General features: G+C 48.5%; 3 protein-coding genes across 18 annotated transcripts; 1 reads left to right on the plus strand and 2 right to left on the minus strand.

Annotated features, from left to right (window-relative positions):
* Nucleotides 1-1,210: 1,210 nt before the first annotated feature.
* Nucleotides 1,211-6,010, plus strand: LOC109760988 (protein FAR1-RELATED SEQUENCE 5). Of its 4 annotated transcripts, none has more exons than XR_012189538.1 (6): nt 1,211-1,384; nt 2,245-2,460; nt 2,544-2,615; nt 2,702-2,752; nt 2,863-5,568; nt 5,675-6,010. XR_012189538.1 is itself a non-coding variant. In XM_073505001.1 (5 exons), exons 2-5 carry the CDS (start codon nt 2,269-2,271, stop codon nt 3,703-3,705), a joined length of 1,158 nt encoding a protein of 385 aa, XP_073361102.1. In that variant the 5' UTR covers nt 1,211-1,384; nt 2,245-2,268; the 3' UTR covers nt 3,706-6,010. The 4 variants fall into 4 exon arrangements, 2 of the variants coding, with proteins under 2 accessions (XP_073361102.1, XP_020175361.1); XR_012189537.1 differs by having other exon boundaries at nt 1,216-1,384; XM_073505001.1 differs by having other exon boundaries at nt 2,863-6,010.
* Nucleotides 6,011-6,310: 300 nt separating this feature from the next.
* LOC109760990 (uncharacterized) lies at nt 6,311-11,338 on the minus strand. 13 transcript variants are annotated; one of them, XM_073505004.1, is made up of 18 exons: nt 11,055-11,338; nt 10,788-10,928; nt 10,554-10,673; nt 10,195-10,432; nt 10,011-10,102; nt 9,801-9,893; nt 9,290-9,571; nt 9,062-9,150; nt 8,849-8,929; nt 8,641-8,716; nt 8,506-8,568; nt 8,265-8,390; nt 8,013-8,126; nt 7,718-7,831; nt 7,157-7,603; nt 6,949-7,049; nt 6,634-6,821; nt 6,311-6,554 (listed from the first exon to the last, which is right to left on the minus strand). In XM_073505004.1, exons 1-8 carry the CDS (start codon nt 11,145-11,147, stop codon nt 9,112-9,114), a joined length of 1,098 nt encoding a protein of 365 aa, XP_073361105.1. In that variant the 5' UTR covers nt 11,148-11,338; the 3' UTR covers nt 6,311-6,554; nt 6,634-6,821; nt 6,949-7,049; nt 7,157-7,603; nt 7,718-7,831; nt 8,013-8,126; nt 8,265-8,390; nt 8,506-8,568; nt 8,641-8,716; nt 8,849-8,929; nt 9,062-9,111. The 13 variants fall into 13 exon arrangements, with proteins under 13 accessions (XP_073361105.1, XP_045086799.1, XP_045086798.1 ...); XM_045230864.2 differs by having other exon boundaries at nt 8,265-8,345; nt 9,795-9,893; XM_045230863.2 differs by having other exon boundaries at nt 9,795-9,893.
* A 106-nt stretch (nt 11,339-11,444) lies between these two features.
* On the minus strand, nt 11,445-14,590 carry LOC109760992 (uncharacterized). Its single transcript, XM_020319794.4, has 4 exons — nt 14,246-14,590; nt 12,013-12,180; nt 11,853-11,912; nt 11,445-11,730 (listed from the first exon to the last, which is right to left on the minus strand). The coding sequence occupies exons 1-4, from the start codon at nt 14,495-14,497 to the stop codon at nt 11,707-11,709; spliced, it is 504 nt and encodes a 167-aa protein (XP_020175383.1). The 5' UTR covers nt 14,498-14,590; the 3' UTR covers nt 11,445-11,706.
* Between the last annotated feature and the right edge of the window lie 10,449 nt (nt 14,591-25,039).

The raw sequence follows: 25,039 nt of genomic DNA on the forward strand, positions 1-25,039 counted from the left end.
CGCGGGCTGGCCGAAATTGGCCCACTTCGGTCGCGCGTAGGCCAATCTACTATTTTCAACCGGCCCCCCACCGACACCAACTTTTCGGCCCATGTTAGCCCATCTTCGGTCAACTGCAGGCCGAAATACCGTTTTCGGCCAACTACCGTCCGAAAAGACCCTCTTCGGCCCCCACGAGGCCGACGGGGTCATATTTTTGATTTTTTTTTTATTCAGTGCTATAGTTTCCGAATTTGCTATAAAAAAGTTATAGTTTTGAAAAAAAATCTTGTTTCACTGACCTGCTGCTGAAACAAGAGGTGCTTCTCTGATCTCAGTACACGTATTGTTATTTTATACAGATGTAAGAGTATGTCTGTACTATACTGAAACGTAGCCGAGAGGGCCGTACCCAACAACTGACGCACTTTGGAGCGCAAACATCGGTTTCTTGAAAATGGCTTTATTTAAGATGGACGCTACAGTAGCTTTGAGCAGCTGAGCTCGAGGACAATGTATTTGGTAGAGTGCATCGTATGGTTATTGAATGGTTAGTGTCCTCTTCGCTCTGAACCGTAACAGTCCGATCTGGTGAAGGAGGGGAGCTCTAAACAAGTGGTGTTGTGCTATGATCATAGTATTTGTGTGCGAAATGCAAAGCAATGGCTTTTTGATCTTCTGGACAGATGCAACGAAATCCAAAGTATTGTTGTTGCAGTAGTTTGCCGCCATATATGGGAGGTCCGTAATGATCTGAGGAATTCCCGAAATAAAGTTGGGTCTGTCTATGTTGCATCTAGATGTGAGATACTATCTCACATCTAGGTGTGACATCACCTACAAAAATAAGACAAATACACTCCCGATCCCGATCCCCCCCTACCGCGTGACTTGTTTGTTTTGTTCTCGGCCTGCATTGTTTTGTTCGTCCCACCCAACCCACCCAGTCCAGCTACCTATCTTCTGGGCCTTGTTTGTGGCCTTTGTTTGTTCTGGACCTTGTTTGTTGCTCTTTTTTTCTGCCAACACAGCCAGCCCAACTACCCCACCTCCTGGGCCTTGTTTGTTTGTTTTTTTGCCTGTTTGTTTGTTAGACAGACAAAAGAACTGGGCTTTGTTGACGGTAGAAAAAGGTTGCTAGCTTGGAGAAGAAGCTAAACCCAGACAGGGTTTATGCAACTTTGTGCCTGCTTTACAGCTGGCCAACCCACCCCACCCTCCTCTTCCCTTCGTCCTCCACCCCGCAGATCACTAGCTAATCCATCCCATCTATTCCCCCACCCCTCCTCCCCTTCCCCCACAGCCGCCATGGATGAACAAGACTGAAGAAAGTAGGAGAAAAAGCAGAGGAAGAAGGCAAAAATTCCAGAAGTAATCATGACGGGCATGGAAGGCTCTTACCAGGGTGAGTTCGTAGTCCCCCCCTCCTTGTTCAACCTTGTGGATACTTGTCTGAATGCTAGATCTGAAATTCTACTCCAGACAACAAACAAGCAGGTGCTGTTGTATATCCTTGTAGCCTCTCTCTTTTCCATCTGTTGATTGGAGAAACAAAACAGAGGCTAGTCTGTAGTAAAAACAACATATCATGAGTTGGCTGTCAAAAAAAAAACAGTTGAAAATCTGTTGTGTTGTTCTTTGAATCAAGAAACATGGGTGACAAAAAGAGCAGAGCATGTGTATGACATTCAGTCAAAATTTGGTGTGTGCCAAATGTGTGTTTGTAGTGTGCCAAATCAAGAAACAAGGATTTCTGTGAATCAAGAAACAAGTTCAAGTCAGTGTGTTTGTAGTGTGAGAATGTTTGATGTAGGGAGGAAGTTGATTTGAAGAAAGAATGCGTGCTGACAAAATTTGGTGTGTGTGCCAATTAACAAGTGCCAACTCTGCTCGAATTCCTTGAATAACTAAAATCCCACCGTTGTAGTTTTCATGTTGACAGAAAAAATTGAGAAGAAAATCAAAAGTATATTGTGGTTTCAACTTTCGGTATTGATCATACAGAAAACTCATGACACCTACAGACACCTACAAACTTTCAGTCTACACATGCAAAAAAATCATAAAGCATCAGGTTTGTGAATCATCTATTGGAGCAAAAAATGTTTTGATTCATTCGAACATTGAATTTTTGCAGCAAATGAAGTGTCCTATGCAGGGGACTACATTGGTACTCAGCTACGATTGTGCTTCTAAAAAAATTTGATTCAGGACAGAAAGCAAAAAAAATGAAGTTTAAAGCTTACTTGTATGTTTTGATTGCAGCCAGTGCGCTCCCAGTACCCGGAAATGTGGTTTGACCCAAGGATTTCTCAAATGCAAGGCGATGGGGTTAATTTTCTACAGATGATCCCGCCTTACTCGTTGGCCTATCCGGTCCATCAGTTTGGAACATCGACACATCCTCTTGCTGTTGTGAGTAACAATTCCGTTCCGGTGACTGGACAACATGCTACCCCAGTTGTCAAACATAAAGAAAATGTGAGTATCTTGTGAGTATCCAAATTGATATAAAAACTGTATGTGCATGAAAAATTTAACTGGGCAAAACAAATAATATGCAGGCATTAGTGTTGAGTCCAGGCTTTGGCATGAACATGTCATACACACAAATGTTGCTTGCGGCTGAATCAGAGGTTTGAACTGCTCTGTTATTCATAAAAAAAGAGTATCATGGTTGGTTTGAGGATATTTGGCTTGAACTTTGTTTTTTATTTTGCAGGATCCTCTATTTGGTTCACCACACACAGAGTACTATCCTGTTGGGGCTGAGGTACGATCGCAAACTGAATTTTATAAAAACATGAAAAACATGCACAGACACATATATGTTGAATAAGAGAGAGAAGTCTTATACATGTTTTTTCTCAACAAAAAATGCAGAATGAGACATTTATGGTAAATGGACGGAACACAAGGTTGAGCGAGCTAGTTGACATGGACAATCCAGAATCAAGCAACTACATTGAACAAGATGATCCTAGCAATTGGAACAACAACCAGACAGATTTCCAGGAGGCTGATTTAGCATTGCAAACTGTCACATGGGATGATGGCGTCCCAGCTCCTGGGGCAGAGCTCTTGCAGGCTCTAGGAATTTGTCCTGATCAAAATGAAGACGATACATGCAGTGAAGATTCAGACACCGATCCAAGTGCATTTAACAATGTGCTAGTTGTTGCTGAAGAAGATGCTAATCGGGTAGTTGCTGGACATGGCGATGAACATGGTGATAACGAAGCTGTGGACGATGACGTTAACCAATTCTCACCAGATGACACTGACAATTTCCTCGAGAATGATTCGGTTCTCGCTGCTCAAACTTGTAGCCAAGAGGTTCGCAGCCGCCATGTCCCGCAGATGGGTATGGACTTCGAAACATCGAAAGCAGCACAAGCATTCTACAAGAGCTATTCTTGCTTGTGTGGATTTGCTGTGCGAAAAGCATCAAACTACTGTGGCCAAACTAGCACAGGGGGTGGCGAGTCCCGATGTATTTTCAGATGCAACAGGTCTGGGAAGGTGCTTGATGAGGAACAAAAGGAGGCTAGGAGGAAACAAAGGAAGGAGAAGTGGCAAGAGCGAACTGGAAAGCTAGCACCAGAGACAAGGAAGAGAAAAAGGAATGTCATTGATGTCACAGGGTGTCAAGCTAAACTGGTAGTCAGCAAAAAAATGGCAGATGGTTTATCACAGATATCAACCTCGAGCACAACCACAAGTTGAGTCCACCGGATGAATTAAAGTTTTTGAGATCGCATAAGCAAATGACGGATGAAGAAAAGTTGTTACTGAGAACATTGAACTCAGCAAAACTGCCAACAAGAAAAATAATGGACATACTATCATTTTTAAGGCATGGCCCGCTTCCATACACGAAGAAATATGTGACGAATGTGAGGGCATCGATCAGGAAAGAGAATGATGGCAACGATATGATGCAGCTGCTGGACTACTTCAGGAACAAGCAAGCAGAAGATCCAAGATACTACTACAAGTTTAAGGTTCATCCGCAAAAACCAAGCAAAGTGCTGTTCATTTTCTGGGCTGATGGCTACTCAAGGAAAATGTATGATCTGTATGGAGACAGCCTATGTTTCGACACAACCTACAAAACCAACAAATACAACCTGCCATTTGCCCCATTTGTTGGTGTGTCCGGGCATGGACAGAACTTCTTGTTTGCATGTGCTATCATTCAGGATGAGACGATCAACACGTTCATTTGGCTCTTTCAGACATTCCTAGAGTGTATGGGCGGGAAGCAGCCAAGGACCGTTATCACGGACCAAGACACGTCCATGAAGGAGGCTGTCCCTGAGGTGTTCAACCTCTCCAAGCACAGAAACTGTCTGTTTCATGTGAAGAAAAAAGCTGAAGAGAAATGTTGCAGGACTTTTGTCACAAAAGGTGATCTCCATGCTGATTTCATAGACATTGTGCACAACTCCCTCACAGTTGCAGAGTTTGAAAGGTTGTGGCAAGAGATGGTGCAGAAGTATGACATTGGTGTTGTTAACTATTTCAAGATTATGTGGAAAGAGAGGAGAAGGTGGGCACCTGTCTACTTCAAGACAGATTTTCTCCCACTCTTACACTCAACATCAAGGAGCGAAGGCATGAATGCCATATTCAAGGACAATGTAGCGTCGACCGACAATGTGATTAGTTTCATGACAGAATATGAGAAGATATCTGAACGCATACAAGACATGGAGAGGGAGCAAGACTCGTTGACAAGGACAACGAAACCAACATTCTGGGTGCACAATGAGCTTGAGATTCAGGCATCACGAATGTACAACCGACAGATTTTTTACCGGTTTAAAAAACAAATGAAGTTTGCTGCCCAACTGCACGTGGATGTTGTTGAGAATGGATCAAGGTTTGAGGTTTACAAGTCGAGCATGCTTGCGGAAAAGGTTTTCAGGACACGACGTTACCTTGTACTAGCAAACCTGAAGCAAGAAGAATTTGCTTGCATCTGTGGGAAGTTTCAAAAGGATGGCATTGTGTGTGCACACATACTGCGTGTGCTTGTCAACCTGAACATGGCCGTCCTACCAGACAAGTATTATATTCAGAGATGGAAACCAAAAGACAGAAAATATGTAAGAGACAAGCAGTTCAATGTTCCCATGGAACTGACTGAGGCAAGCAGACATTTGAGATATTCACAGCTATCAACAATTCTCAATGAGATGGCTTCCGATGGGGCAAGAACGAATCAAAAGTACTTGTATGTTGTGAACGAAAGTGAGAGAATATTTGCCGGGCTTGATGAGATGACCAAGGCAGATGAGTTGAGGGAGCTTCAGGCAAGAGGAGTTGTTGTGGAAAAAGAACCTCCAATACAAATGCAAGTACCCCACCCTGATGGCTATGACAACCTATAAGACCCAGATGTTGTTGTATCTAAAGGTCGACCAAAAAGTCGTTATCTAACAGCTAGGGAGAAGTTCCTCGCAAAGAAACAAAGTAAATGCAGCCACTGCAGGAGCCAAGACCATAATATTACTACTTGTCACAACCTGCATATTGATAAGTCTGAGTTTGAGAAGAAGAAACCAGCAACTAAAAAACCTACAGGTATTTATTTGTTTCCTATCATTTGCTTTTTTTGTCATTAAAAATAAATAAGTCCATATGTGAAGAAAATATCAAACTAGTCACTAACCAAAAAGAAAAAAAACAGGTCCTTCTGATTCATCAACTAGCAAACAGAATGGAGCTAAGCATCAACGAAGGAAGGCGCCTGCCACACAGGTTGAAGGGGTGTTGTAGTTCAGGCAGAAGATTTTTGAAGAAAGTGAATCGAAAAGAAGACATGTAACACCTAGGCAGGGCGGGAAACCTTGAAAAAAACAAAGATGTACCCAAAGCGGGAGAAAAATACTTCATTGTAAGAAATGCGAGAGAAAAATAAAACTTTGGTTGGTAATGTTTGTACCTGGATATAATACTTTGCACATATTATTTCTTCTATATTGCTCGAGGTGTTTCATAATTTCATTTGCATTGCACTTTCTTCCCCCACCCCCCTCTCCTGTAGACATGTTTGACAAAATCCCCTGTCTAGTGAATAAGGAGAAGAGACATAGCAGAAAAGAAAAAGAAAAGGTTAGAAATTTGTTGAATGATAAATGGCAAAAAAAAAATCATTGTTGATTGAATTCCAGTGAGCAGAAAAATTAAAAATGAGGTTTTACCTGCATTTGCTTCTCCTTTTCTTTTTGTCTTTACGTAGTAGTTTCACCAAAAAAATGATGCAATATATTCTTTAAAAAATAGAAAAAGAAAAGAAGGTTCGAATAAGAAAAGCATTGGCACATAAGACAAACAAATACTTTCCATTACCCTTCACTGTAAAAATGTTTTTCATCCGAACAAAAAATTCTTTGCATTACTCTGGTATATCCGTTGATTTTCCCAAATTACTCATCGAGCGAACACAAAAAACATGTACAAAAAAAAGAGAAAACATCTAAAAAATCTAGAGTATTTCTTTACTTCTTCATTCTCTTTGCCCCCCCCCCCCCCCCCCCCCCTTGTAGATCAATGCTGTCCTCAACTCCCTGAGAGAGTTTGTATGTTAGCTTATTGTCTTTCCTCTGTATGTGAAGAAAGGGGAATAAATTTGTTGCTGTAAAATACCAATTTATTAACGAAAGTACTTGACAAGTCTTTTGGCTTCATCATCAGTGTTATGATTGCTGAAGAGGATATCAACAGCAAATCTGACCCTTGCATCTGCCACGTCCTTCATCCTGAATTGGGGCTGGAGAGGATTCCGCGAAGCAAAAGTTTGCATCCACTTGAGCACAAAAATCCCGCAAGCATCTCTGTGTTTTATGCAGAAAGAAATGATTAAAAACAACATGAACATACATTGATCACAGAAAAGAAAATGAAAAACAAGCATCTCTGGATGTGTTTTTGTGTTTCCCACAAAAAAAGGCAGAAATCTACCTTCCAATTTGCTTAGGCATGTTTGGGTATTCTATACCAAAATTTCTGAACCCCATTCTCCCGAGTCTCGACTCTTCCCATGTTTTGATAAAATTGTTTATCTATGAAAAGTTGAAGAATGGAACACGTAAATGGCTAATTTGTTGCAGTACCAAAATCAAGAGAAAGGACAACTAACAATAACAGTCTCCAAAAACATTGCTCTTACCATCAAATCTTTTACCTCCATGTGAAAGGGTGACTCGCCATCATGTTTCATGTTGTTTTTAATAGATATTGAAAACATTGAAAACATAAGCTTCCACATGTCCGTTGGTGTCGAATGAATTGCCGAGTTGTCCAAGGGATAGACTGGTTTTATCGACCAACACCGCCCTTCTATCAGGTTCAATTTTGCTTAGTACCACAATGTTGCTGTGTAGCTGCTTCTCAAGTGGCGTGAGAGGGCCTCTCAGATCGTTATCGAAAGGTGAGCATTGATACTTGCTTGGGCGTACAAGCCTTTTGGGAGGCAGATTTTCCTTGCCACTTGAGTAACTGCCTAATGTAAGGTTGTTGTTGTATAGATTGTCTGCTGTGTTTACCATATTAGAGCATGAACCATTGAATACCCCCCCCCCCCCCCCCCCCCCAGAATTTGAACGTCCGGAGATAACTACAAAACATACAAAAAACAGCAGAACATAAAAAATAATGATTAGCTTGTGTTGTATTAATAAAAGATAAAAGAAAGTTATTGGTACACAAAAAGAGGGAAACACAGATTTACTTGCAACTCATCGATGACAGGGATTGGTTGATCTTTGGTCCCATCTTGGTCATCTTCTTCGATGACCTCGTCTGTAAAAAGCCTCTTGCCAATAAATGGTGTTGTCAAGTAACTCTGCAAATTGGGACAAAATGTTGAAAGGGATGTGTTCAGTAACTAACCAAAAAAGTAACAAAAAAACTATAGAGCACCACAAACACAAAAAAACATTTAAATGCCCCAAAAATTAAACATCACAGAAGCAAATATAGTAATGTAAAAAAAGGAAAAAGGTTGAAGGCAATTGGATTTATACCTTCTTGTTCTTTTGTGATGAGCTTACATCATTCTCATAGTTCCGTGTTCTCATTGGGTAATAACACGTTTTTGTATTGTCCCGTGTCTTTGGTGTGTGTGCGGCAGGAGATGTCTGAAAAAAAAGTGTGGCATTTTAAAATCAATCACAAAAAAAGGGTGAGTGTGCTGTTGGTATCTAAAAGGAATTTGCTTATAAACGAAAGGTAGCAACGAGAAAAAGAAAGGGAAGAAAAGTCAGGAAAAAACATACCAAGTCAATAATGCCGTCTATTTCTTCGAACCCGGGAAGAAAGTTTCTGTACTTGCACATTTCTGTTGTCGCATGCTCTTTCTGCACACAATGTATGGATGAATCACCCAGCGTTGTTTGCTCATGCTAGAAAAGACAGGGAATAAAAAGAGAAACAAAAAGAAAACACTTAGAGATGGGCTTGTGCAGATGGTAAGAGGGTTTTTCAGACACTAGTACATTTGATAAAAAGAGATAGCACCTGTGAGCTAAATCCTTTGATTATGTCCTTACTTGTATTCCATTTATATTTTTTCTTAGCTTCCTGAAATGAATAAAAAATTGAGTGGGTGAATTTTGTAGCCAAAAAGGTGAAGTCAAAAAGAAAAAGAAATACTTTTGTCTTGCAATGTCCAATGGATGCAGAGTGTGTTGGAAATCTTCCACATGTTTCTGCTTGTCATCTATACCGCCTTCACATATGAAAAAAGAAAAAAAAAAGGAAAAAGTTAAAACAACTGACAAAAATCGGTTGTTACCGGTAACATGAAGAAAAATGATTGCTATGTGTATTGAATGAAAAAGAGAAGAGTTGTTGGAAGTACTATTTGATAGTGGTATGTTGATATCAATATCAAGTCCTGCATGTTTCCCCTGCTCTCTGACTTCATTGAAACGAAAATGATCTGGCACAAAAAGAAAAATAGGCATGAACAATAAAAATTAAAAAGAAACTGCAAATCTTCAGTAAAAGAAAGTGTTTCTAGGAGTTAGCTCGTTTGAAGACATGGGTCTGAAAGTTTTTTGTTGGAAAAAACCTTGGTTATTGTTGTCTTGTGGGGAGGCAGTGGTATTTAATTCCACACACTCAATTGCTGCTGCTTCGTTTGCTTGATACATTGTCTTGCTTTCGGTGCAATGTTGAGTTTTAAAAAGAAGAAGAAAAAGGTTGAGTTACATGTAAAACAAAAAAACACAAATCAAACAAACTATCAAAAAAATGATGGCGCTAAGTGAAGCTCAAAGAAATTCCTTGGAGGGTGTACCTCAGATTGATTACTGTTAACAGCGTTATGTTGGAAACCTGAGAAAGTTGGTGGTACATGCGTGCTGGCTTCATCCTTTGAGCTCATATCTTGTTCTGTCGTTTCGAGTGCTCTTGCCAATCTAGCTGATAACAACATGTAGTTCAGGCTAGTGCTCTTTTCTGGTGCTTCTTTTTGAGTCGAACAATCACTAGCATTGCACTTGGGAATATTGGTATCTGCATCAAGCATATTCATCTCTGGTTGCTGTGTTGCGATGTTGCTATTCTGCATGGTTTGTTCCTAACCCACAAACATGTCCAAAAAAGCATGGTTGTCAGAGATATTTGTAGAATTCTTGGTGCAATAGAATGCTTTAACATTTGGTGTTCATATATATCTACATTCTTTAACAATTCCACAATTCACTCCCTCGCAGGTTAGTTGGTAGGAAAAAGATGCATGGTAAGGGAAAATTTCTTTTAAAAGAAGATGTGACTATAAGGGGTTTTAAAAAAACAATAACCATTACAGCTTCTTTTTCGAGCTCTTTCGTGTGACCATTGCCCGGTAGTGATTGCATTTCAGCTTCCCCTTCTTCCACAGCTGCTTCAAGTCTGCTTCCCTATGAAAATTATTGAGAGAAAAATTCAGAATATCGCAGAAAAAATGTGCTGAATATTGCACACGCAAAAAACATGGGTTTTGAAAAAAGAATTAATTACAAAAAGGAGAAAAATACCTTTATTTTAACTTCCAATAGATTGTCCTTAGTTGTTGAAGTTTCTGACTGCTGTGTACTAGTCTTCATTCTCTTCTTCCTGCCTCTTCCATCTGTCAACAATATAGGGGGGGTTGTCATATAAATTAAAAAACAAACAAAGAATTAGAAGAAAAAGAATGAAAAAAATGATTCAAAAACACACCACTGTTTATCTCAATCCCATTGGAATCAACTCTAATAGTACTTCCAGACCCAGTATCTTCGTCAGTTGGCATGTACAAATTGTCGGAGGACTCTAACTTCTCTGTATGTTGAGAGCCATTGAAAGAAGAAGAAACAATGTTCAAAGTGTCTAGCAACACTTGTTTTGCTATCAGACATGTGGACAGGTTTTGATCTTTTACGCGCTCCTGAAAATTGAGGAATATATCTTCTTTGATCTGACAAGCAGAAAAGATTCCACAAGTAAGTCAAAAAATATATAAAAAAAGAAAGGGGAAACCAAGATAGCTAAAATTAGGTGTTGAAGTTGTTGTCTGCATCAAGTCTGATACATTTTACCTTCTCTGAAAAAGAGTTGCCTAAGACCCTATGTATAGCTTTTCTGATGTTTGAGTTCTTGGAGGTGCTTGCGCATGCACCATCAGTTTGTGCATAGCAAGTTTCTGCCTCATCTTTGATCTGCCAAAAAAAGTAAAAGAGTAAACAAACAAACATAATAGGAGTAGATGTGAACAAACAAAAGGTACACATTAAAAGAAAAGAGGGAAATTAAAAACAGAGTATGATATTTACTTGGAGAGCTCCATAGAGTCCATCTTTCCCGAGGAGCATATCACTGAAATGTTTAATGGTTTGTCCTTTCCAGAAGCAAATCCTAGGCAGTGCTGGAGGGATTGTTATTGATCCAAAATTGTTGAAATCTAGACACCGAACCTGCAAATAAACAACAAAATACAAATGAAAAACCTTCAGTATGTTTGATGAGAACACAGTGCTCCTAAACAAATAAAAAATAAGTTAACAAAAAAAGTTACATATAAACAAAAAGAAGGAGCATACTGCTAGCTGATATATGCAGCCTCCCAAAGTGTTGTTATCCGTTTCTCCTTCAGCTTGTCTGTTTGATATTTCTTGACACAAGAGATATTCCATGTATGGACAAAAGAGCACCAATCAAGATCTTTATACTTTGACACATCAACAAGTGCTCCCAAATATTTGGTGCTTGGCTTTGTGTTAGGTGTGGGACACATGAAGGTTGCTAGTGTGACAGTCAAGAAGCAGCGAAGATAAACGTCATCAGGCAGCTCTTCCTTCATAAGCTTATTTCCGAAGAAACTTATTGATGGAAGATCTGTTAGCCCAAACAGTGATAGAAACTCCGCTTTCCCGGACTCCTCGTCGAGCACTGTGATCTTTGTTCTTCCTGTGGTATACCAAGAACTAATGATACGGCTTCAGGGTTGAGAGGGATTGATTTGCCACCAAGTACAATTGCTTCCTCTTTTGTGGATATGTTGTCCGCGACCCATTGAGCAAAAGGCCTTGGAACATAACAATCTTCTAGCTCGAGCAAGTATCCAAAACCGCCGTTCTTCACAACCTCCATCCTATGATTGCTTTTGCACACAACATCAACAATCTTCGCGAAATATCCAATGCTAAACCTGCTGTATGCAGTTGCTCTTCCTTTGTTCATGTGCCCTTTGGCTTATCCTTTCTCTGGCCTTGTCCTCTGAAAATGAAACAAATAGCAAAGCATTAAAATGGCTGAGGAGCATTATTCTCTAGAATAAGATTTGTGGTTTTGGCTCAGAAATGTTAACAATGAAAAAACTATGAAAAGCACAAAGTTACCTTCTTCCTTTTCTCTTTCAAAGCACTCCTCTCCTGCTTCCTCTCTTGTCTTTTCTGTAACTGTAGAAATAAAGGAAAGTTTCTGTCAGAGAATTGAACTTATGAAAAACAACACAAGAAAACAAAAAACAGTAGCTTCTTCTAGTTCAAAACACATTACAAATGTTCTCAGGCCATCGATCAGCATGCCGTCTGATGCATCTGATTCTGTCATATCAACTATACTTTGCTCCTCTTGTTCATCCATGCTATCATCCCCTGAACCATCATTTTGACTGTTGTTGTTTGACTCCAAAGGCTCAGGAATTGTATCTTTGTTTAAAAGCTCCTGTTTTAAAAAAACACAAAAAAAACTGAGTTAAAAAAAAGTTATGGTGTACATTGAGAAAAACTACAGTACTAATTAGACCAGAACATTGACTATTTACAAAGCTGAGACTACTACTAGGAAAGGAAAAAAAAGATCAAGTCATCCTCTCTAAGCATTTACTCATGAGTTGAAAAACTCTGAACATTGACTGATGGTCAACTCTCTGATAAAAAAACAGATTACTGAAAATTACTGAAAATCATGTTTCAATCTATCTGAACATTGACTGATCCTCCTCGTTTGTCAGCTGGCTGAAAATGATTCTGTAGAGTTACTGGTCTCTATTCAGGTATACATTTTGACATCAATGTTATTCACTTGCGCGCAGACAAAACAGAGTGGGTGGAACGCATATAAAGTCTACTGGTAATATATGCTGCACTGATGGTGCACTTATAGTTGGGCAGGCAAAAGCATTAGACATAAATAGCTTGAGGAAATAAAAAATAAAAAAACATGATCCTCTCTGAATACTAACTGGTGAGTCACACTCTCTGAATATAAAATGCATGCTCTCTGAACAAATTAGAAAAACTGAAAAACACATGATGTATGCTCTGAAAATATTAGTTTATCGGGCAAGAACAATGATGTTAGACACAAAAAAGGACTGGGATTTGTTTGACGGGCAGATAATAGTTTGCTGGCTTGATTTACAGAGTCAACTCTGAAAAACTTACAAAATCAATTTACAGTGACTTAAATTGCAGAGTCAGCTCTGAAAATTTAAATACTCAACAACCTGCATAACATCATTATTCGTCGACTAAACACCCCTCCCATCCCCACCCCCACCCCCTAGCACAAAAATGTTTGGATAAGAAACAACAACCACAAGCTAGGCTAAAGTAATCACTTTAGAAAGCTAGCTTTGAAAACACACTATATGATTTGTTTGTTGCTCACTTCAAAGAAAACAACAAACCCAAAAATCAACATATATGCGTACTGCCATTCGTTTGTTAGGTGTTGCAAACAACCCCCCTGTTGGCTCAGAGGGCTCTTTACTCTGAAATTGCTAAAAAGCCAAAATAATTGCAAAGCCATAAGCATATAACTTGACACCTTCCACTTGGGAAAAATAGAAATACTGAATAATACTAATAAGAAGTATAACAAACTATGTCAGAGGAGGCGTGCCACTACTTCATGTCTGAAGTCTAAAAAAATAACAGAACAAATCTGTATTCAGTCAATAAAATAACATCAAAACCAGCCATCTCTTCCACTCCATGTAAGTAAAACAGTATTCCATTCTAGTGCAGAATTGCATTCTAGTGCTTTCAGTATTATATGCATCTCTTCCACTCCAGTAATGCAAATACTAAACCTGGAGTTGAGCATTGATTTTTCCTACAGTTCATATTGAATTCTAGTGCTGGAGCCTTTAAGGACACAGGAGAGCACATCATACGTACATTACATACATGGGTACATACATACATACACAGACCTCCCACTCGCCTGTGTGCTACCCCACAACTATTCCACCGGCTTACAAAACAACAGGATGCACACCGCCAGGACGAATTCGAGTTCGACGGACACAATTTTGAGTGATTCCCACGATGTGAACCAACAAAATGAAGCAGGGTTCAGAGAGGGGGAGGGAGGTGTGCTGCTCACTGGCTTTTGCCAGTTCAATAGGTCAGACTAAACACCTGCTCAAATTGCATAAACTCCAGAATCACATCAGGCAAAAAAAGCATCAGTCCAGTTCAGCTAGTGTAGTTGATGGCTTCTCGAGTTTATGCCTGGAGGCTGGACCTATGTGGATACAGACTGCACATCTTAAACTGAAAACAATTCATGTGCAAATTCAAAACATAGCTAGTCGCCTCCTGTCATTCCACTCGTCTATGTACTACCCACACAACTAGTCCACCGGCTTAGAACACAAACAGGACACACACTGCCAGGACTAATTCGAGTTGGACGGCCGCAATTTTGAGTAAGATTTCGACAATGTGAACGAACAAAAACAAGCAGGGTTCAGGGAGGGAAGGAGAGGGGTGCTGCTCACTGGCTTTTGCCGCGCCTCGGCTGCGGACAACTCCGGGACGGTGGGGATCCCGCAGATCCGGGCGGCCGCGCAGACCTCGCGGGCAGAGCCGAACGACGGTGGCTTGTAGGCGGTGCGGAGGTCGTCGTCGGTGTTCAGGCCGCGCGCCTCGCCGGCCGCGCAGCTCTCTTCCGCCGTGTCCGTGGCGAGTGCCTCCTCCGTCGCGCGGAGGTGCACTGCGGGGGGCTCGTCGGCGGCAAGCTCGGTCGCCATCGCCTTCGAGCTAGTCGCCCCCGTGTCTTGCTCCTCTGCTCCCCGCCGATTCAAACAGTGTCACAGGAAAAAAATGGACAAAATAAATGTGTTGGTGTGGATAATTATTGGAGATCCGTTGGTGCTTTGGGATATCTTGCAGAAAACCCCCTACAAAAAGTTAAATGCTGGTTCCAATTACAAATTTGAGGCTGTCGGTGTGGAACGACACCTATGGGATCACAAGAATCCCTACTACAGTTGCCGGGGCGCAGGGTTGCGAGGAGAGCAGGGCTAGTAGACAGCACAAGGATCGTTTACAGCGAGGATGCGTAAAATTCTAGTCCTACTTTGGTGGGTGTATTTCTGAGAGTTCTTGTGCTCTCGAACTAGCTGTGGTCAGTGCGTGGTTCGAAAGAGCCGAATCCTTCTCCAGTATGCCATGTGCCTCCTTTTATAGTTGAAAGGGGCTGCCACAGTGACACACAGGAGGTGGAAAGGCGTACAGTGCTCTGAACTTATCGCTCGTATTACAGGACAAGACGCATTTAATGCGTAGCTTAGGTGTCCCCTTGCTTTATTGGGGCCAGGGGCGAGGCCCGTCCCGTCCGTCGCCGCTCCTCCTCGCCTTGACACGCGCCCTGGCCAGTGAGGTGCGTGGTGCCATGTGGGCAGTTAGGCAGCTGAGGTGGCGCGGTGGCGGAGCCTTCACGAAGATCTGCATGCCGCCACGCAGGCGCTCGATGAGTTGTCCTGGGAGCTGCATGTTGCCACGCGGGTGCCTGCCCAGCTGGTTGGGCTGGCAGCCGCATGTGAACGACGCTGGAAACTTGGTCGTCGACCGGCCTGGCGGTGGCCCTGCTGGCGTCCTTGGTGAGGGCCTTGCCGGGTGGCGCCGGGTGGCCCGGCAAGGCTCTTGCCGTGGCGCGCTGTCGTCCCCGGCAAGGGCCTTGCCGGGGGTCTGGTGGCCTTCCTCGGCAAGGATCTTGCCGAGGGTCGTCGTCTTCTGATCCTCATCTGATCTTGAATATGTCTTCACAAAGATCTGCATGCCACCACAGAGGTGCCTTCCCGAGCCCTGGCCCCATGTTGATGACGGCGTTGGGGGCCGTGGGCTCAAGGGTGGCTCACTCTGTTGGTTTGGGGCGAGCTGTCCCGGCAAGGGTCTTGCCGGGGGAACCTGCTTCGTCCCTCTACTCTTTGTGGTCTTGGCCTTGGCGTTGCTTTAATTGTCTTGGGCTTCGGTCTTATCTTGGCTCACCTCCCCTGTTCTGCTTAGCGTGACCGTAGGCGCGACTCCGAATGCCCGTGCACAGGTATAGGGGTACAAAAACGCACCCCTCTTTTTGTACACCGACAGGAGCCCCGGGCCTGGGCCACACATAAGCGCGACACGTTGTTGGGTCAGGCCCAAAACGTTGCGCGGGCAGGCGGGGCGGTTTTTACCGCGGTAAGACTTTTAGCGCGCGGCGCGGCGTGGAGGGGTGTGCGTGACGTGGGCGGCATGCGTGGGGCGGTTTCTGCACGCATGCGTCACATCGCAGTAAATGGGCAGCGCGCCCCGCGGCTTCCCCATAAAAAGGGATAACCGTGGGCGCACTGTTCCTTTTACCCTTCGCGCAACCCCAATCTCGGAAAACTCCGCTTGCCTTCCTCTTCTTCTTCAAGCTTCGTTCTTGCTTGCCGCTGTTGCGCTTCCGCCGCCTCTGTCCTGCTCTCCTTCCCCAGCCGCCATGGCGCCAAAATCCACCAAGGGCAAGGGAGTGGCCAAGGACGCCGGAGCCCCGGAGCCGTCGGAGAGTGCGCTGGCGGTGCAGCGGACGCAGTCCGCCGTCTTTCCTTCGACAGTGGACGTGTTCGAGCTTCGGGACTCCTTCAGGCCCCTGTGGGGAGTGAGGACGGGGGGGGGGGGGGGGGGGGGAATTCGGGGCATCCAGCCACGCGCGTCATCCCCGCCGACTGCGCCGAGGCTGCCCCAAATCGGTACCCCTTCTTTGTCGATTATTTTTATTGCGGGCTCTGTCCTCCCTTCTCCGATTTCTTCAGCGACGTCATGCATACCTTCGGCTTCCGCCTTTTGGATTTTACCCCGAATGCGGTGGCGCGCATGGCCTTTTTCGCGCATCTCTGCGAGGGCTTAGCCGGAGTGCACCCCAACACGGCGCTCTTCCGCCATCACTTCTCCCCTCGAATCCAACCAGGGGGCGCCATCTCCGGTTGCATCGCCTGGGTCTCAAGATCCAAGGGGGCGTATCCGGAGGACGCCATGAAGGAGAGGTGGGAAGAATGGCAGGGCCGGTGGTGCTGGATCGAGGAGAGAGACCCGCCGGCGTTCTGCGAAGTTCGCCGGGCGCCGCCGGTCCGCAGAAGTGACTGAAGCGACGTCGATGCTGACGACGAGAAGCTCACGGTCGCCACCACCAGGATCCTCCGGCTCACCGAGGCCGACCTCACCCTTGAGATGATCGGGGCGAACTTCATCCGCCGCCGGATTGCTCCGCTGCATAACAAGGGGAGGCCAGCCTGGCTCTTCACGAACCCCGGCGACATCATGCGGCTTCGTCCCGGCCTCGACCACAACTTCACAGTGATGGGGCACGCCCATTTCTGCCAGCGGCTCTTCCAGCTTGACGTGGGCCGCGACGGCGAGGTCGAGCGGACCGGCAAGGTCGCGAGGGCCGCCGCAAAGGCCGGCAAGGTCCACAAGGGGCCTCTGTTCAAGCTGCCGACGGGGGTGGTCCCGTTGTGCAATAACTCGCGTCGGTCCAAGATCATTGCCATGATGCCGGACTGCAACGCGCATGGCCCCGACCCGAGCTGGAAGGAGCCGGAGGACGCCGAGGTGCAGTAGTTCTTCGACACCCTGCATGAGGGGTACGTCAACGCCGACGCCGAGCGGCTGCTTGTCCAGGACACCACCCAGGCGGAGCTGGACTACATCGCCACCAGGGCGAGGGAGGCACAGCTTGCCAAGGAGGCCGGCAGCGCCGGCGGTGTGGAGGACAAGGCCGCGACGGCCGCGGAGGAGGAGGAGCTCGCCCGATGGGCGGCGGCCGCCGAGGGAGCCAGCAGCGCCGGCACCGAGGCTCCTCTGGTTGAAGACGTGACCGGCGAGTCGTCGGAGGAGGAGGTCGAGCCCGCAGGCCCGACGCCAGCTGCGGGGAGAGGGCGAGTCCTGCGGCGGGCCAGTTCCGGCGAGCCGGTCCGGCCCGACAGGGCTGCGCGGCCACAGCTGACCTTGGAGGGGTCCGGGCGCCACACGAGGGCCGCGGCGGCAAAGAAGCCGGTGAAGGTCGTGGTGAAGAAGAAGACAGCCACCCCTTCTTCGTCCACACATGTCCAGACCCCACCTCCTTCTCCTCCTCCGGCGGATGTTGGTACGGAGGTCACTTTTGATTATGGATCCCTCAGCCCGAGGAGGAAGAGGAAAACAACAGAGGAGGAGGCGGACGACGAGTAAGTATCTGGTTCCTTTTCGTTATCTCTGCCTCCTCAATCTGTGTTGCTCGTCTTGACTTGTCTTTATCTTTGCAGGGACATGGAGACACTGGCCCAGAGAGTGAAGAGGGCCAAGGTCTCGGCGGGTGGCCAGCCCCCAGTTGGTACTTCAGGGGCGCCACTGGTGGTGTTGAGAAGCCCGGACAACAGCCCCCGGCATAGCCCCCAACGTAAGTTCATCACCCTTCCCCCATCGACATGTGTCAGGGGCACGGTACGTTGGTGCTGACCTTGCTAGGTACGTAGGAGGAGAGCAGCAGCAGGAGGAGCCATAGAGGGCTACTCCCAACACGCCGCCCCCATCGACCACGCTGCCCCGAGGGGCGTCCCCAGCAAGGGCGCCAAGCACCGAGCCCACGCACATGGAGGAGGAGGAGGAGAACTTGGGCGCCGGCGGCTTTGCCTCGACGCCAAATGTTGGCGGGGAGGGGACTTCTGTTCCCCAGCCGGGTACTGGCACAGGTAAGTAATTCTTCGTTCGTCCTTGCTTCTTTTTCCTTCCGGCTCTTGGTCCTGGCCTTGCCTCACCCCCTTCTTCGGCATCCAGATTCCTCCTCGGTGAACCTAGAGGACGTGGACGCCGTCATCGAGGATGTTGCCAAGGCCGCCGAGGCGGACGCCGAGAAGATCGCCGTCGAGGAGGCCGCCAAGGACGCTGCCGAGGACGTCGCCGAGGGGCCTACCGGGGAGGCCGGCAAGGCTGCTGCTGAGGAAGCCGGCAAGGGGCCTGCCGGGGAGGCCGGCGGGGCCGCTGCCGAGGAGGAGGAGGTGGCTGAGGACCAACCCTCCTCTTCCGCTGCTTCCGGCTCCGGCAAGTACCTGAGGGTGAGCGACGACTTGTTCGTCCACCTTCCAGGCGCGTCGAGCACCAGGACACCCGTTGAGGGAGAGGTGTTCGACGACGAAGTGCTTGCCGCTGCCGAGCTGGAGGTTGTCGACGAGCCGATCGTTGGCGGCGACGGTTCGCAGGAAGAGCGGCTCCTCCACGCCACGGGCGCCAGCTTCCGGAAGCTCCAGGCGCTCCACCACGCCCGCCTGGACAAGGTTAAGTCTAGGACGGCGGTGGTGGAGAAGGCAGAGGCGGACCTCCAGAAGCGCGTTGCCGAGACGCAGGCTTGGTTCCGCGAGGCCCACAAGGAGCTCAAGGCTGCTCAGGGCGAGCTGGCCAAGCGTGACGTGGAGCTCACCATGAAGCTCGCCGACGTCGAGAAGGCTCAAGAGACGGCGAAGAACTTGGCTGCGGCCGCCGAAGCCGCCCGCACTCAGCACAAGGCCGCGCTGCACTCCCAGGAGGAGGACCTCGCCGCACGCGAGGAGAAGCTTGCCGCCATGCTTCACGGCAAGGATGCAGAGGTGGAGAAGCTTGTCTTGCAGCGGACCAGTGAGCTGGAGCAGAGGCACGAAGAGGCACTCAATGCCCAGGCCCAGGTTCACGCCCTAAGTGTTAGGGTTGATAGTGCTTAGCGGCGACTAACCCCTAGCCTAGAGGTCGAGTGCGCGTCTATCTGTTCCTTTTCTGTCCTCCTTTGGTTCACAGGGCACATGAGCACTTCTGCTGAGCTACTTGGAAAGAAGGAAACGGACCGGCGCCCCGACCCCGGCAAACCAGGGTTGCCGGGGCTGCAAGCACAAGGATCCAACCGCGGCAAGATGAGATTGCCGGGGGCTGCAGATCCAGATAAGTCTTTTATCCTCTGTCATGCATTTCGGAACCGGACTGGGGTATGTGAAACCTCGTTTTTGTCTCTAGGCTTCCGTGCTCCCCTTTTTCCTATACCTAAGGATTATTTCCTGGGTCCGGATTTGGTTGTAGCCGCGGCGTCAAGGAGGTAGAACGAGGAGCCTAAAGCCCACCTCATCCCTGCCTCCGCCAAGAGCGCGAGAACGGTTGAGTGGAGTGGGGGGACGTTTATCTTAAACAATAACAAGGATTCTCTCCTTGTCGCGGGATTTACCCACGAACGAAAAACCCGACAAGCATCCCTTTTTCATTAAAAACATCCCATACAGGTACAGTTCGTGCGAGATGAAAAACATGAGCAAAGGGGATTACAAGTTCTAAATTTAACGAAGGCCCGCAGGCTTACATACTAAAAAAGAGATAAGGTGCCCGTAATCCCTTTCTTGTCCCTCTCCTCAGGAGGCAGGTCAAGGAGGCAAAAGGGCAAAAGGGGCGCCTAGGCAAGCTACGAGCAGCAGAAAGCACCAAGAGAACACCTCGGTGGCCGCCCACGGGTGGGCCGGTGATGACGGTGCCGGGAAAGGAGCTGGAAGACGAGGCGGCAGGACCGGCAATACGCGACGAAGGCGTCGATGCCCACGTACTCCGAGTTGACGGCCTTGCCGCCCGCCCTCTTCCTCTTCCGCAGCCTCCCGACGCGAGCCGCCCAAGGAGACGACCCCGAGAAGTTCAAGGAGCTGGCCCCGCCCCCGGCAAACCTCTGCCGGAGGAGCGGCCAAGTGCAGATGCTGCTGCTGCCGCACCCGCCCAGGCACGGGGCATCCGACGCCTAGTCAGACTCGTCCCCGTCATCTGCCCTGCTGTCCTCCTCGTCACTTTCGCTTGAGGAAGAGCTTCCATCATCAGATCGACTTCACGGCTCCTCGGGTCATGTACCTCCGTCGTGGGCGGAAGATGTTCGCTCGCATCCACAGCCTGACGGCGGGGCTCGTCCTCTACTTCAAATTAATGGAGGACGGCCTGCTCTCCGTCAATGTCTTTGGAGAGTTCGGAACTCGCCTGAAGTGCTGCGTGGAGAGCTCCTCCGATGGAGATTCTGATGATGGAAGCTCTTCCTCAAGCGAAAGTGACGAGGAGGACAGCGGGGCAGATGACGGGGACGAGTCCCACGAGGCGTCGGACGCCCCGCGCCTGGGCGGGTGCGGCAGCAGCAGCATCTGCACCTGGCCGCTCCTCTGGCAGAGGTTTGCCGGGGGCGGGGCCAGCTCCTTGAACTTCTCGGGGCCGTCTCCTTGGGCGGCTGGCGTCGGGAGGCTGCGGAAGAGGAAGAGGGCGGGCGGCAAGGCCGTCAACTCGGAGTACGCGGGCATCGACGCCTTCGTCGCGTATTGCCGGTCCTGCCGCCTCGTCTTCCAGCTCCTTTCCCGGCACCGTCATCACCGGCCCACCCGTGGGCGGCCACCGAGGTGTTCTCTTGGTGCTTTCTGCTGCTCGTAGCTTGCCTAGGCGCCCCTTTTGCCCTTTCGCCTCCTTGACCTGCCTCCTGAGGAGAGGGACAAGAAAGGGATTACGGGCACCTTATCTCTTTTTTAGTATGTAAGCCTGCGGGCCTTCGTTAAATTTAGAACTTGTAATCCCCTTTGCTCATGTTTTTCATCTCGCACGAACTGTACCTGTATGGGATGTTTTTAATGAAAAAGGGATGCTTGCCGGGTTTTTCGTTCGTGGGTAAATCCCGCGACAAGGAGCGAATCCTTGTTATTGTTTAAGATAAATGTTTTTCGCCCGGCAACAGGCCTTGCCGTCCCCCCACTCCACTCAACCGTTCTCGCGCTCTTGGCGGAGGCAGGGATGAGGTGGGCTTTAGGCTCCTCGTTCTACCTCCTTGCCGCCGCGGCTACAACCAAATCCGAACCCAGGAAATAATCCTTAGGTATAGGAAAAAGGGGAGCACGGCAGCCTAGAGACAAAAACGAGGTTTCACATACCCCAGTCCGGTTCCGAAATGCATGACAGAGGATAAAAGACTTATCTGGATCTGCAGCCCCCGGCAATCTCATCTTGCCACGGTTGGATCCTTGTGCTTGTAGCCCCCGGCAACCCTGGTTTGCCGGGGTCGGGGCGCCGGTCCGTTTCCTTCTTTCCAAGTAGCTCAGCAGAAGTGCTCATGTGCCCTGCGAACCAAAGGAGGACAGAAAAGGAACAGATAGACGCGCACTCGACCTCTAGGCTAGGGGTTAGTCGCCGCTAAGCACTATAAACCCTAACCAAGGAAGAGACTCGACCTAGCATGCATGCTATGACTTAGGGCGCCAGCGCTTCATTTATTTATGCTCAGGGTCTGCGCCTGGCTTTGTGCAAAGGGTCACATGCCTTGCCGGCAAAGCTTGCACAAAAGGTGGCTTGCCGGGAGGCCCGGCAAGCCGCGCCTTACGGGTAAAACTTGCGAAGATGCTCAATGTTCTGGGAGTTTCTCACTAGGATGGCATCCTCGGTCTCCAGGCGGACTGCGCCAGGCCTGGTGACTCGTATTACCCGATAAGGGCCGTCCCACTTTGGCGTCAACTTGTTGGAATTCTTGGCCGACTGAACGCGCCGAAGAACAAGGTCGCCTTCCTTAAAGCTTCGGGCATGAACCTTGCGGCTATGGTAGCGGTGCAAGGCTTGCTGGTAGTGTGCCGCTCTCACAGCCGCCTGAAGATGATCTTCCTCAAGGAGTGTCGCGTCATCTTGGCGCAACGGTCTTGCTCAAGCTCATCGTAAGGGAGCACTCGAGGTGACCCGTATATGAGTTCTGTGGGGAGAACTGCTTCTGCCCCGTATACCAGGGCAAAAGGTGTTTGGCTGGTGGCTCGATTTGGCGTCGTCCTGATCGACCGAAGAACCGCCGGCAACTCATCAATCCAGCGCCTTCCACTCTTGTGCAGCTTGTCAAAGGTCTTCGTTCTCAGGCCTCGCAACACTTCAGCATTTGCCCTCTCCGCTTGGCCGTTGTTCCGTGGATGTGCCACGGAAGCAAAACAGACCTTGCTGCTGAGGTCTTGGATGTACTGCATGAAGGTGTGGCTTGTGAACTGCGTGCCGTTGTCGGTGATGACTCTGTTTGGCACACCAAAACGGCAGACCAGTCCTTTGAAGAACTTGACGGCTGACTGAGCAGTCACCTTCCTCACTGCTTCCACCTCCGGCCACTTTGTGAACTTGTCGATTGCAACGTACAAGTACTCAAAGCCCCCGACAGCGCGGGGGAAAGGCCCCAGTATATCGAGCCCCCAGACCGAGAATGGCCAGGAGAGAGGGATTGTTTGAAGGGCTTGAGCTGGTTGATGAAGCTTCTTTGAATGGAACTGGCACGCTTCACACTTGGTTACTAGTGCCGTCGCATCCTGGAGGGCGGTGGGCCAGAAGAAACCTTGCCGGAACGCCTTCCCGGCAAGGGCCCTCGACCCTATGTGGGAGCCACATATGCCTCCATGTATCTCTGCCAACAGCTCCAGTCCTTCCTCCCGGGGGATGCACTTGAGTTTCACACCGCTCGGTCTTCTCCGGTACAGGACGTCATCGACGAACTGGTACAGGGCGGACCGACGGGCTACTTTCTCTGCTTCTTCCTGCTCCTTAGGAAGCTCCCCTGTTTGGACGAATTGGACGGTATGCTGCGCCCATGCCGGAGCCTAGGGCTCGACGGCAAGGACCAAAGGCATCTCTTCCGCCATGGGAGCGGCTATCTCTACGGCCAGGGCTTGACGCCCTGCCGGAGCCAGTTGCTCTTGGGCAGGCTCAGCGTCCGCGGCAGCACCCTTGCCGGCAGCCCCAGGGGGCTCGGTAGGAAAGTACTTGCCGGGACCTGATTTCCTCCGCTTGTTCTGCCCCGCTGATGGCTCGACGGATGGTTGAGTTAACCAGAGCAAAAAGGTACCTGGTTCAACAGGTAGCTTGAATGCGGCACGCTTTGACAGGTAATCGACGATGTCGTTCTCCGCTCGGGGGACGTGCTCCGCCTGGATACCGTCAAAGCGTTCCTCCAGCTTCCTCACCTCATCTACGTAAGCTTCCATCAATGGGCTCTGATAATCCTTGTTGACCTGCCTGACAACGAGCTGCGAGTCACCCCTGACGATGAGCTTCTTAACCCCGAGGTCTGCCATGATCCTGAGACCGGCAAGCAATCCCTCGTACTCAGCTGGTTGTTGGTGGACATCTCCCTAGGGAAGTGCATCTGGATCACGTACTTGAGGTGTTCTCTGGTGGGTGCGACGAGCAGCACACCGGCACCGGCGCCTTGCAGCGAGAAAGCCCCATAAAAGTACATGATCTAGTCGTGGTCTGCTTCCTTGCCGGGGAGAGTGGTCTCCTGGATTTCTTCGTCAGGCGTCGAGGTCCATTCTGCGATGAACTCCGCCAAGACTCTGCTCTGAATTGTCGAGGTACTTTCAAACTTTAAACCGAAGCTTGACAGCTCCAAGGCCCATTCCACAATCCATCCGGTTGTGTCTGGGTTGTGCAATATCCGTTGCAACGGGAGGCGGGTGATGACAGTGATCTCGTGGGCTTGGAAGTAGTGATGCAGCTTCCTTGAGGCCATAAGGAGGCCGAAGAGCAATTTTTGCATGTCGGAATACCTCGACCTAGCCCCCTGCAAGAGGGAGCTGACAAAGTAAACCGGGTGCTGCACCATCTTCTTCTTCGGCACCACCTCACTCGACTGCGCGGGCACTGCCTTGGTGGCACCAGACTCTGCCGGGGGCCACGCCTTGTCGGCACCAGGCCCTGCCGGGGGAATCTTTGGCTTGCCATCCGCTGGTTCTGCCGCCATTGCTGCCTCCTCGTCGACCTCCCTTTGTGCCACCAGTGCGGCGCTGACCATTTGATTCATCACCGCTAGATACAGCAGCAACGGCTCTTGTGGTTTAGGCGCAACCAATATTGGCGTGGAGGAAAGGTATTTCTTCAGATCCTGCAGTGCTGCCTCGGCTTCTGGGGTCCACTCTATTGGGCCTGCCTTCTTCAAGATTTTGAAGAAGGGAAGGGTGCGCTCGGCAGACTTGGAGATGAATCGTCCTGGTCCTTCTCCTTGTCGCGCCTCTCGTACTCAGCCTTTTGCTTCTCAGCAAGCACTACAAAAAAAGACACATCCGTGACATTTTGGGCCGAACGAATTTTTTTCCTGTCATACATATGACACTTCTATGACGATAATTGTGACAAAACCCGGTATCATCATAGCTGTGGTGGGCTCCTACTTCTATGACAAAAAATCATGACAGAAAATGGGCTTTTCGTCCTGGGCGGGCCGGAGACGCAGCTGCATGACATTCTTTGGGCCGTCCATGACGAAAAAAATCGTGGTAGAAGCGAGGGGGAGGAAAATTTCGGGGAGTTCC

The sequence above is a fragment of the Aegilops tauschii genome, chromosome 7 (genome assembly GCF_002575655.3).
Source record: "Aegilops tauschii subsp. strangulata cultivar AL8/78 chromosome 7, Aet v6.0, whole genome shotgun sequence".
In the NCBI taxonomy this organism is placed as follows: Eukaryota; Viridiplantae; Streptophyta; class Magnoliopsida; order Poales; family Poaceae; genus Aegilops; species Aegilops tauschii.